Source organism: Falco peregrinus, chromosome 15, assembly GCF_023634155.1.
Source record: "Falco peregrinus isolate bFalPer1 chromosome 15, bFalPer1.pri, whole genome shotgun sequence".
NCBI classification, from domain to species: domain Eukaryota; kingdom Metazoa; phylum Chordata; class Aves; order Falconiformes; family Falconidae; genus Falco; species Falco peregrinus.
Window position 1 is genome coordinate 1,054,260 of NC_073735.1, and position 12,759 is coordinate 1,067,018.

The 12,759-nt window shown below is 54.5% G+C and overlaps 1 protein-coding gene across 1 annotated transcript; it reads right to left on the reverse strand.

Annotated features, from left to right (window-relative positions):
- Positions 1 to 1,142: 1,142 nt before the first annotated feature.
- Positions 1,143 to 12,192, reverse strand: OAF (out at first homolog). The gene is made up of 4 exons (XM_055819371.1): positions 11,815 to 12,192; positions 4,045 to 4,179; positions 3,295 to 3,475; positions 1,143 to 2,781 (listed from the first exon to the last, which is right to left on the reverse strand). Exons 1-4 carry the CDS (start codon positions 12,049 to 12,051, stop codon positions 2,507 to 2,509), a joined length of 828 nt encoding a protein of 275 aa, XP_055675346.1. The 5' UTR covers positions 12,052 to 12,192; the 3' UTR covers positions 1,143 to 2,506.
- Positions 12,193 to 12,759: the final 567 nt, after the last annotated feature.

The following is a 12,759-nucleotide window of genomic DNA, read 5'->3' on the forward strand; positions in this document are numbered from 1 at the left end:
CCAGCGCAGCGGGTGCTTCGCGTTCGCGTTTCGTGCCCTTCCCTGACCTGCTGCTGCCAGCGGCCCCCGGCCCAGCACGGGCCCAGCCCCCCAAACGCAGGGCCGGCCCGGGGAGGGCTCCTCGCCACCCCGCAGAGCCGAGGCGATGGCTCGGTGGTGCTGAGCTCCATGCTGCTTCCCAGAGCTGGCCTGGGACACCTCAGCTCGGTGCTGCCAGAGGAACCGGGGAAGGGCTGAAACGTCTCTGTGATCCCGGCACCCCAGAGCCTCGACGCTACAAAACATGGATCTTGACGCTCACCGGGATGGGACCCACCGCTCCTAGAGCGAGCTCACATCCCCCCCTCCCAGCACCCCTGCGCAGGAGGCAGCAGCGGGAACGGGCTACGCAGGGCTCCCAGCAGGATGGAGCCCCCCTCTGCCCACCTCACCCCACAGCTGGATTTATCCCCGGCAAGCACGGAAAGAGGCAGCGGAGAACCCACCCCTGCAAACGCTGACCACGTAAGCCAAAATGAAGCAATTTCAGGTTCCCCAGAAACCCCAGCAAGGGGTAAGTCGCCTCGGTGGCTGGAGCACCTGAGGTTGCAGGAGACCTTGTCCGATCCCTGCATTCACACTAGGGGGAATCAGCACTCCACGGTTCTCCCTCGAGCAGCCACTAAGAGCTCCGAGCTGGCCCGAAGCTCTGCTGCCCTCACCTCCTCTCAGCTACAGAGGAACAGACAAAGAATACTTCACTGGGGCTGCTGGACCCAGGCAAGCCTCCAGCCACATCTGCTACTGTCCCCTGAGGGGACCCCCCCACCACTCGGCGAGAAGAGCAGGCACCAGCCTGCATCACCCCACAACCTGCTTCTACTGCTGGTCTTTTACTTCACCTGAGCTCAGGCTCAAAGCTTCCACAGATGCTCGAGATGAGCCAAAGCTGCCTGCCTGCCAGCCCCGGGGCTGGGTGGGCAGGACACATCGGGAAGTGCGGTGGGCATGCTGGGCAGCTGGATGTTCCCCCCATCCACGGGTCTCCAGTGTCCTAGGTGTAGGCTTCAGACTTGCCCATAAGGGAGCAACTCTTTATCAAGAACCCAAACTGGATCACACACAGATAATGACGCACAAGGAATCTTTTAGGCCAGGGATGCTTTAAAAAAAAAAAATCAGTTTATTTTACCTTACAAATGATAAATAATTTGGTTTTTTAAAAAAGAAAATCATTTCAAGTGTGTTTTACTTCATGTTGCAATATTAAAATACCTTTCCCTTCTCCCCCCTTAAGTGATCAATACAAAAATAATTGACCAATTTTTTTTTTGTCAAAAAATCCGGTATTTTAGGCAAAAAGGCACATTGTGAAGGCTTTTCACCAGGAGGCACAGGGGTTCACAATGTTCACCCCAACAGCCTCTCTCCCCTCCCTGCTCCTTCTGACTTGAGTGGAAGAGGACACAGGAACCAGGCAGAACTCTTGCAGCGCTTTTTGCCTGATGCCCTCCAGACGTACACCAGGGCCAAGGTCAGCTTCAGTGTTGTCCGTTTTACATATAGGGGAAACCAAGGCACAGCAAAGCAGTACAACTACCTAAGAGCTTCTTGTGAATAGCTGGCAGAAAAGGACATAAAACTGGACGTAGATGTAGGTTGTCTTCTTCAAAACGACAGTGCAAACCCACCTGGGATCATCTTCCCCCCTTGGAACCACAACATATCATGGTAGTTACAAGTCTCTAGATGTTTCTTTCTTTGTGGGAGAGTCACAAGACCAACACAGAAAGTTGGGCCTTCACTAGTCTAAACAGGGGTTAATTAGAGCCCTAATTACCAGCCCTTTAAGGGGCAAAAGTCATTCCTGGGATACATCCCCCCATTATATCTTCTAGCCACAGGAAGGATGTAATGGCCAGACACTAAAAAAAGCTACAGGCAGGCTCTTGCTTTGGGTAGGCTCCATACCTTCCTTGTTCAGGGTATGTGGTCCCACAGATCAGCTCTTTTCCCATTGGGAAATGCTGCTGTATCACCAGGAGGGGGTGAAGTCAGTGAAAGGGCTTCTTCGGTGGCAGAGGTGTTTGACAGTCCAGGTCATCAAAACCATTTCTCTCCCTGGCCTGACCACTCATCAGGATGCTCGGGGCTGATAACTGATCAGAGCTGCCCCCTTTCACACCTGCTAACTCAAGAGCAGGGCAAAACACACCCCTCCTGGTGCTTCACCCCAGAAACCTCCATCTCCTGCTGCCTCCAGGAAGCTGGATCTCCCAGCAGCTGGCAGGAGAGCATCAACAGGCAGCGAGCTGAGCCTGCTTATCACAGTATGAGGCAGTGTCAGGTGGGGAGGGAGTCACAGGGGGCCAGAAAGAAAGGCACACACACGGAGCTCTCCTGGTACAAGGCACCGCTGTGAACCATATTCCTTCTTTGGAGCAGACAGCTCCAGGAGGCCCTTAGCATCATAAATAGTGGCAGGAGGCAGATGAGCTGCCCCTTGAAAAGGCCCGGCCTGGCTCTGCTAGGTCTCCTCATCCCAGAGACATAGCTGCTTCTGCGGCACATAGTAATCAAAGGTGTAGCCCTTCTGGCAGCTGCGGATGCCACATTTGTAAGAAGAAACCTTGCCCCCAGCATCGCGGCTCTTGCAGTACTTCAGCATGCATGGGTACCACTCGATGCTCAGCGAGTAGCTGCAAATGCAGGGTTTCCAGCGATCAGCACACAGCTTGCAGCGCTGCAGGTCAGGGAGATCCGATGTCTGTGGCAGGACCTCAAACATAGAGCCATCCACCCCTGCAGGAGGAAGCAGAGACATTGCTCAGGGTGCTGCCGAAAGGCAAGGGCAAAGGAGAGAGCCACCAAAGCAAGCGTTGCTCTCTCTGCAGTCTCCGGGACAGTCAAGGAGGGTGAGGTTAGGCAAAGTGCATTTCCAGGGGCTGTTTGGACATGAGTCTGAATAGGAATCGTGGGAGAAGAAGGGGCCCTGGTGAAAGTAAGCCAGAAGATACACCAAGCGTGTGAATGTATTTCTTTTGGGTGATGGACCAGGAGAAAGGTTACCTTGAAAACACCTGCCTAATCAGGTTCACTAGGAGAGCACCACCAAAAGAAGTCAGACATGCTAACAAATAAGACTGGTGCAGCATGATGTGCAAGCAAGCAATACAAATGCCTTACCCACCATAAAGACAGTGAAGGAGAAGCCAAAATGATCTGTGCTGATCACCAGAAACCTGGCAGAAGAGATCACAGCAGAACGCCAACTGGCTGACAGGAGCAGTTCCAAAGAAACCAGAGGAAACTTACCTTTCTCCAGCCAAAACTTGACATCTTCTTCTCGGGTGTAAATTGCTTCTTTGGCCTCTGCACAGACATTGTGGATGTGAGAGCTCAGCTGGGCCCCCTTGCTGAAGTTGACAGCTACATCCATGCTGAGATGCTCCAGGCCCCGCACCTCCTCAGCCTGCCGCACTGTCCTGGGATTTTTCTGCAGAGGATGAAATAATGAAAACTTGAATCCTGGTTGCAACGAATTATTCCTTATAGCATGTCGTGATTTCATGTCAGCATAAAATGATGTGCAAATGGATGTTCCTCTGTAAATGCACCTGCATCCTGTCTGGATGGAAGGCACTTAAACTTCTTGTTGATGCTGAAACAGATGATAGTTTACCACTGCTCTGATGTGTTTCTGCCTGTGGTGTTTCTCAATGCTTTGTTGTGATGAATAGTCCCAAATCACTGCTTACTTCATTGGGTGATGTGGGGCAGGGATTTTCCCGGTGATTGCTCTAGCCATCCACTTACCCTGTGATATAGATGAGGCTGCACTAAATCATGCCTCATTCTAGTATAATAGTAGAACAGGATCAACACTATTGATGAACTTAGTTTAATACAGAGTGCCTCAAGCAGGAGAGGTGGTCAAAAGTGGGTCTGATAGCTGAACAACCAGGCAGCTGCTGGGGAAGGCTATCCAGGCAGGACAGCTCTAAACCCCTTGGATGGACTGGAGGGTGGTGCTGGCACTGAAGCCAGCTGCTGGGTGCCTCTTACCTGCCGCAGCTTTGCCATGGACTCACTGGGGATGATCTCGTTGCGGTGAAGCCGTGTGACAAAGCAGAGCGCTTGGAACTGGCTCTGGCCTCTCTCCAGCTCCCCTAGGATTAAGGCACGGAAGATCTTCACCTCCTGACAAAGACACAAACACAGACAGTGAGAGTCTCAGATCTTTGGCATCAGTAGGGTGAACCAACAGGTCAGGGTCAAAGAGGAAGGTTCTGGCCAAAAGAACAAAGTCAAAGGTCTCACACTTCTGCTACCCCAGCACAGGGGCGTAGTCCCAGGTTCAATTCCACCCAAAAACCTGCAGCATAATAACTGCTGTCTGTAAAGAAGGAAGGGTTTTTGCAATCCCACTGTAGCAGGGACAAATTGCTGCTAGGTCACATCCCACATCCATGGCTTCCTCAAACAACAGCTGGGGGTTTCTGTCCTTTACCAAGAAGGGAGGCAAGCCTCCAAGGAGCCTCAGTTTATTTTGTTAAACAAATATCACATAGCCATTATCTCCATGCATTACTTGGGGCAAGCAGTTGCAAATTTCCTCTGCCGCTTGTGAGAAACTGGTATCCTGGAGAACAAATTATTCATTTCTGACCCCAACAGCCCGTGGAACAGAAATGAAAGTCAAATTGTTGAAGCCAGAAGGAACCGTTACGATCAGCTGCAGCTGACCTTCTTTTCTGCCTGGGTCAAGAGTTTTGGCATTTTATATATAAACCTTCTGGCATGGATTGTAGTCCATCACCAAAACCAGCCTGGAAAACAGTCACAGTTACTTTCACATAGACTCAGAGTACCTTGTTCGATAGTAAAATCTCCCTCATACCCTGTTCTGGCATAAACCAACTGATTTCTATGCAGGTATCAATTCTTCTGGCTTCTTACTTCAGTACATTTGTATACTCTGTGGGAATCCACCACCCCGTCTCAGTGTCAGACCATACTAGTGTAAGGGCTAAGCAGACGGATCGGAACAGTGCCTCCTTCTCAGTATGAAGAGCAATTACTGCCTTTTGGCACCCGCCCGCAGCCATCGCTCTTAACAATGTCTTCCACAGAGAACTGGACAGATAGTGGTGGCTAGGGACCAGCAAACAGAAGCTATGCCAAGCTGCTAAGATCATCCCTCTCCTCCTGAGCTATTCCTGTTGTATGGCTCATAAGCTCTGCTTCTTCCAAACCTCTCTCTGCCCTGAGAAGAAGGGAGCTTTTCTCTTTCCTACAAGCTCTAAGCAGTGGCTGTGCTGAATTTTTCCACAGACTAGCTCATACGGCCAGCTATTTATTTCCTGCCTTCTATTTCATGTCCAGAAGAGAAAAGAGTATACAATTCAGTGCACATCTGGACAGCTGAAAGAACAGCTGCAATCTAGGATGCCTTTCCCTCCCCAAGACAGGAGAAAGGATTTTGCTGGGTGCATTTGTTGACTGAAAACACACCACGAGAGCAGGACACAGAGGAGCTCTGGGAAGAAAGAGATACCAAAAACGCTTACGAAATTACTACAGAATCATTCTTTTTTTGACAGCTTTAATAGGGAGAATTCCCAATGAGACACTGGCACCACCGGAATGACCCTTGTTCCCACCTACATTTAGTCCACCTGCCTTCCAGCTGAGCTCCTCTGCTGTGATCTCCCATGCTGCGCAAGACTAAAACTAGTAGCTGACCCTGGCATATTCTTCAGTTGCAGATTTAATTTTAATTCACTCTGAACAATCAGCATTCAGTCTGGAAAATGCAAACAGGGATAGCCATGTTTTGCACTCAAGCCAAAAACCTCTACAGGCAGGAGATTAAAAACAGTGCAGCACTTCCCAGGTTGGACGCAATTTTTGTAAAACGAGAGCATGCTGAGCAACTGATTAATCCTTCTCATCTGCCTATTTAAGAATTAGCCTTCAGACACCCAACTCTCTTCCCTCCTCACGGCTGATACAGATGAGAGATTCAGAGCTCTCATGGCTCCTGGCAAACAGTCCAGGGCTCCCGGCTGACCCCCCCAGCTGCCCCTGCAAAGTCCAGGCAGAGACAAGCTAAGTGTTCCTGACTTCCCAGCACTCAGGAGAGGAAAGACCAACTTTGTGTCAAACAATGCACAAACGGTGCAAACGAGCAGCTCCCGGGCATCGAGACAAACACCTGCTCCCCCCTCCAACCCGAGGCTGGCAGGAACAAGCTCGGAGCACACAGGGTCACTAGCCACCGCTGTATTGCCCTCAGAGCACCTTATGGTACTGCCTCCAGCTCCGGCCTTGCTTCCATCGCACCGACAAGCAAGTGACCCAGGGCTGCTGCTCATCTGATCTAAATATTTATCTGCCTACCTCTGTGTGCTTACCGATTTACAGGTTGATAAGTCCCTGTAACCCATGATAGAGTTCCCTGCAAAAATCATCATTGGAAGAGCTTGTTGCTAGGGGATGGAAAAAGGGAGAGAAAGGTAGGAAAAGGTGGTCTTGCACTGGGGGAGGTACAGTTGCAGGAGGAAAGATCAGGGGGGAAGACAGTAAAGATGAGCGGGATGGTGTCCCACTGCACAACACATCCTTTCCCCCACCCCCAGAGTCTCCTTTTTCAGAAAGGCATGGCTGGTCTCCCTCGTGCCTCCCCACTCCTGCCCTTGGGCGCACCCCCAGCCAGCCCTTTGCTCCCCACTGCGCCTGGCTGCTTGGACGGGTGCATTGAACAGCAAAGCCAGATCTGTGTCTGCCAGCCATGCCACCAGCCCTGCAGATACTGCTGCCTGCGAGAACCACCACCCTGAGCTGCCACCCTCAATGCTTGCAACCCCCTCCACACGATGGGCTTGGGTCCCCCAGAGAGGGGGTATAATTTCTTTGCCCCCCCTGCACCCCCCGTGCTTCTGCCCACATCCCTCTCCCTGTCTCACTCCGCAGCATCTAAAAGAAGCAGCTCTGGCATGAAGAGGGCTCTGGTGCTGCCTCAACTCCAGACATCAGGGGTTTCCAGCACATTTGTAGATACCAAGGGAGGTGCACTGGGAGCGACAGGAATAGTTTGGCTTTGCCAGCGCTGAAACAGCCAGTGAGCCAACCAACAGCTTTAATCAAGCCATTTTGTTCAAGGAGCTGGCTCCCATGGCATGCGCTGGTCTGAAGAGAGAAACCCCAGCTTTACCCACCTCCCAGCAAACCCAAAGCGACCCTTGCTGGGGGTTTCAGAGCAAGGCTAAAGCTGTGCCGTGTGCTGGCCCATTTCCTGGGAGACACGTACCCTGCAGCAACTGCTCGCTCCTGAGCAAGAAGCCAGTCTCTTCTTTCCCCCAGCCCTGCTTCACCTCTCTCCCTCTCTCTCTCTCAAAGCCTCGCCTGGCTTTCCTTAGCTTCCCAGCTCTCCCTGCCCTGCCTATGTGACCTCAGGTGGAGCAAGAACCAAAGCTTGTCACATCAAAAATATGTCACACCTCACGTGGAAAGAGCCACCAAAGTTCTTCCTACGCAGAAAGAGCCTTTCCCTCTGCAGCCACGTCACCTCTTTCCCACCAGCAGGAATAGGGTGAATCAGTGCCAAGGTGGGTACTCAGCCAAGGCAACAAGCAGCACCTTTAATTCTGGGCTTCTGCAAAATTTCCCAGCAGGGAACAAGTCCCAGCAGAACATTGCCTTTGCAGGGCGAGGACTCTCGGATGAACTTACCATGGGGGCATTGAGAATCCTTGGCCCTGACCCACACTCTGGTGGCGGGTACAGTTACAGCTGCTGTTTAGGGCTGGATGACAAACGCTTGGTGTAACAGAACCACCAGTTCTGCAGCCACGCTCTAACCATGGCACTGGAGGTAACCACAGCCTTGGCGTCCACAGCGTGGGGAGAGCAGCTCCCCTCTCCTAAGGGCAGAAAGGAAATCTGTGCACTGAGCTCCCAACAGCCCAGGATGCCTGCATCTACCAACGGGACTTCCAGCAAAGACTTCCCTGCACAGAGGAGCAGGGAAATCATCAAACTTCCTCCCTCCTCGCTCTGTCCTCGGCCAGCTCCTCCAGGGACTGCCATCCAGGGTGCGAGAACATTTCAACCTCCCTTTCTAGGGTTTATCCAGTACAGACGTACAAGCCTGTGTGGTCTAGATCTGAGCCCAGCATCTCAACTTCACACTGAGTGGAGCAAACCAGTTCCCAGGGAAATAAATTATTTCAATGTCTTCCTCCCCACAGCCCATTCAGCTTTCCTGCCAATATTCTCTCCCCCAAGGACAGCAGTGCTGCTGTGGGACCACTTTTGTCTTTGCTGTCACGTGTCTGCTCAGGGTGGGGGGTACATGCAAAGGGGATGCACTGCTCGGGGCACGGGGTAACGCCGGCACTCCTGAGCCCAGTTCCTTACCCTGTCAGCAGCCTTTGCTGCGGTCCTGGGGGAACAGCTACAGCTGGTCCTACAACACAGAGAATGCTGTTATTGCATTCACACTGGGGGTCCAGCCAGCTGAGTTACCCTGAATGGGTGGAGATCATGTTTCTTAACCCCTCTCCTACTGGAAATGGCTAGAACGAAGTCCCTTTGGTACATTGCCTCTTACATTCAGGTATCTATGAAGGTGAACTGAGGATGTGCTGGGAGAGCGGGAAGCACATTTTCAGGAGCAATAAAGTTTGACTCTGATTCTTACAGGCACTGAGCAGCCAGAAATCCCCACAATGCTCCAAGACGCTTGGAAGAACATTCTCTAGTTAAGCATTCTCATGCTCAGCATCCGGAACCTGAGTGATGCGTAAAAGTAACTGTCAGAGGCCGCTTTTGAAACTGGATTTACCTAAGAAATGACTTCACTGAAGCTGTGGAGTGAGCAAAAGGCAGCTCCGGCCATAAAGGAGGAGTGTAGCCCTCCAGCCCTGTGCTCAGCTCAGCAGCCACCACGCTGCCTTTGTGTGTGGCACAGCTGCCAAATTACCCTTGAGTGATCAGTTCAAGGGAGAGCATTTTTAGGTACCTCACTACAGCTCAGGGTAACAAACACCACCATGTTTTAATGAGCCCACCCCATCCCTCCCACCCTCCTTTTTATATTTTTGGTATCTCTATCAGAGAAGAGACTGTTTTCCAAATTGCACTGATAAAATCTTTGGACAGCTGCTTTCCTGTTATCACCTGGTCATTTAGCATCCAAGATGACAGACCCCTGCCATAAGGGGGTCAAAATACTGCCCCACAATATCACATAATGTCAGTTTTATTAACAAGGAAACTGAAAGGACTGGCAGTGCAAGTGTTAAACTGCTATTACCCATGCTTTCTCCCTTGTGTTTCCAATGCAATTTTTCCAGCAATCAAAAGGAAAAAGAAACTTTTCCATACCTTTGTGCTGACCCTGGAATAAAACCACCCACTTTGTTCTCAGGCCACTGTTCAATATTAAACTAGAGAGATCATGCTATTCAAATTAGACATAACATTTAGGGTTGCCACCCCCCCCTCACTCTTCTTTGCAATACATTTTATGTGTGACAGTACTACAGTGGAGAAGGAGAAGCATTTTCACCAAATTCCGTCACACTGCAAGAAAAGAAATGGTCTTCGCTACTGTGCTGCCCAGAAAACATCAAGTCCCAGTCTGGACTCCCACCGAGCAGTCTGTGCTGCACTAGAGAACGAGAAAAAAACCACCAACTTGGCGTGCTCTGAGGACATGACCCCTTCAGGTTCAGCTCTGGAGGGGAGGCAGAGGTGTAAGAGACACGAAAGTCCCACCTCTGTGGAAGACCCAACCACTGTTCAAGTCCCATCAGTGTCAGAACAGAGAAAGGAACCATGACCTCATTATAACTCCTTTCTTCTCCAGCCCCTGGTCTAGCAGCAACTCCTTGTCAGCAAAGACATTTAAAAAAATAATATCTGCCTTTGGACTAACCCCCTGCAGCTTAAGCCAGAGAAGCGGAAAAATCATTTGTGCAAAATGTGGCCAGCATCCTGGCCACAGCATGACCACACAATCTAGCTTGGGAAAGCCAGATCAACAACCCCAGCTGCTTTTACCAAGATGAAGAGCCTCAAGACCTTCTCTCTGGAGAGGAGAAGTTGTGTAATGTTAGAGAGATGAGCACCAGAGCAGAACAGGGAAATGCCTGTGTGCAGCCAGAACAGGTCAGAAGGGGAGGCCTGGCCAGGCAGCTGCCTGCTCGCATCATTAGTCACTGCACCACAAATCCATCTCGGTTCTTTATGTTTTTCTGGCTTCTTTCAGCTATTTTCTAGCAAAGCCATGAAACTGAGAGAGCCAGTACCCAACTGTTCTGAAACTGAAGATTAGCAGTGGACTTCTGCAAGTCTGATGCTTGCAAAGCCTTCCAGGGACCATCTCCTGTTGTATTTCCAGCAGGAGCTGAGGGGCTGCATGGAGCTAAAGATCTACCATGCTGAAGTCAAGATACTTTCAGACAACCTGTACCCAGAAACAGCTCAACTATAATAAGGATGAGAGTGAGAAAAGAGCTAACATATGCTTTGCTGCATTTGTAGATGAGATTTGACAGTAAGCTCCCCTGAAGAAAAGCTGAAGCAAGTGGAAAAATGCTGAAACAATCAACGGTTCAGAACACCTGAAGTCCCTAAGTCACATCCCAGGCTCCCAAAAGGGCTGACCTAGAGGTTCTATAATGAGTTTGGATTTCCCTTGGCCAGAAATACACTGCCACTTGCAGATTTAAGAAACTTCCCTGGTGTGCCATGTCTTATTGCAATTTAAAAAAAAAAACCAACCCAAAAAACAGGAGTCATGGTACTGCTTCCCTTCATGTGTGCTGGAGTACATGGAGCACGCCATCACTTCCAAACCCACCACAGCTTCTGCTAGCATCTCAGAAAGAGGTGGGCTTGACCATGCACCCTCCAGATGGATGAGGGTCATCAGAGAGGCTTGCAAGGAGACGGGGACCAGAGAACAGCGCTGAAAGGGGAAGAGGCAGCAGAATAATCCCTGGCTAAAGGCTCCAAGGTTCACAACAAGGTTGTGACACCACACCTTCCTATCTCATGGGTTTGAGCTTCCTCCCACTGCAAACCAAAGTCCACCTGAACAGTCTGAACAGAGGGCTGGAGCAAGACAGCGCTGCCGCGCTGCCCGGGGAGCCGTGCCACCCGCGGCGCCCCATGGCCCTTCCCGTGCCGCAGGGAGCTCGCTGCACCCCGCCGGGCTCGGCGTGCTCCGAGGAACACCGCGCTGGTCCGGGAGCTGCCACCTCCCGCTGAGACGCGGCACCTTTGGGCTTCTGCTCGGCCATAGCGGCCACCCCCCCCGGCAGAGCGGCCACCTCTGCACGCCGGGCCGGGCTGGGGGGGCTGCTGTCAGCCTCACAGGCAGCTGTCAATCAAACGCTTCCCACACCACGCACGTGCTCCCCGAGGCAGCTCCTGCGCCCAAGGAACCAAGCGCACCCCACGGCCCCGCGGGGTGATGCTCCGGGGCACGGCACAGCGCGGGCACCCCCACGCGCGGAGCCCCCGGCCCCGCTGCTCCCACCGGCGGGGCGGGCCGGAGCTGCGGGGGGCAGCGCCCGCGGGGGCTGCAGACAAAGGGGCGGGCGGACCCTTCCCCACGCGTGCAGAGGGACCCCCCGCTCAGGCGCGGCTGTGGCTCCGGCGCTCTCGGCCGGGGGTCGCCAGGCCCCAGCCCGCCCCCGAGGGGGTCCCCGTGTGCTGGTACCGCCGGCAGCCACCCTCCCAACGCCGCCTCCCCGCTCCGTCGGGCTCCGCCGCGGGCACCCCGGCCGCCCCCCGGGGCCGCAGCCCGGCCCCCAGCCCTACCTGTCTGAAGTCGGCGGTGAGGGTGACGAGGGCGCCGTCGGCCGTGCGCAGCTCCAGGCTGATGCAGTCGGAGCCGCTGTCGGCCTGCAGGCTCTCCTCCGTCACCTGCCCGCCGGGCAGCCGCACCCGCACCCGCAGCTCGGCCCTGGCCGCGGGGCCGGGCGCGCCGGGCAGCGGGGCCAGCGCCAGCCACAGCAGCGCGGGCAGCGCCGGCAGCCGGCGCCGCGGGCCGCGCATCCCCCCCGCGGCGCGGCGCGGCGCTCAGGGCAAGGCCGGCATGGGGCGAGGCGGCCCGCCGCTCCCCAGCCCCGGCCCGCTGGGCTGCCTCGGCGCGCCGCCCGCTCGCCCTTCTCATTCAACCCTCGGCGGGCTTTTCCCTCGCCCCCCCGCCCGTCACTTCCTCCCCCAGGCCCAGGGCCTGCCCCACGGAGCCGGCGCGCCGCCCCGCCGTTAAAGGGCCAGCGCCGGCCGGGCCGGCCCCCGCAGCGGCCCCGCTGTGCTGCGGGGGGGTGGGGGGGGGCACGGCACGGCGGCTCCCGCGGTACCGGCTCCTCCGCGGGGTGGCCACCCGCTGCAGCGGGGGGAGGCAGGCGAGTCCCGGCTGTCCCGCCGCACGGCGCGGAGCCCCGGCGCGGTGCCGTGGCCGTGGCCGTGCGGGGGGCAGGCAGGCGGGCCGCACGCCCGGCCCGCAGCGGGGACCCGGGTCGCTTCAGACTCCGGTTCGCAGGCAAAAGGCGACCCCCCATGTGCCCGCCGCCCGCCCGCCTCCGCGGTCACGCCGTGGAGGACCCCTTGGATTTCCAGAGCCCCCCCCCCCCCAGACGCTGTGGCGGTGGGCCCCGGCCCCGAGGAGCAGCTCTGCAAGGGAACACTCGGAAGTGAACAGAAACAGCCCCGAGTCCCCGCTTCCAGGCGGTGGGAGCGCTGGCGTCCGAGCAGTGCTTG

Excerpts from the sequence above, each read along its gene's own strand:
- OAF (XM_055819371.1), bottom strand. The coding sequence starts at position 12,051 with ATGCGCGGCCCGCGGCGCCGGCTGCCGGCGCTGCCCGCGCTGCTGTGG. Across the intron at positions 4,180-11,814 it reads TCACCGCCGACTTCAGACAG|GAGGTGAAGATCTTCCGTGC; the intron begins GTAGGGCTGGGG and ends TGTCTTTGTCAG. Across the intron at positions 2,782-3,294 it reads CAAGTTTTGGCTGGAGAAAG|GGGTGGATGGCTCTATGTTT; the intron begins GTAAGTTTCCTC and ends TTCCTCCTGCAG.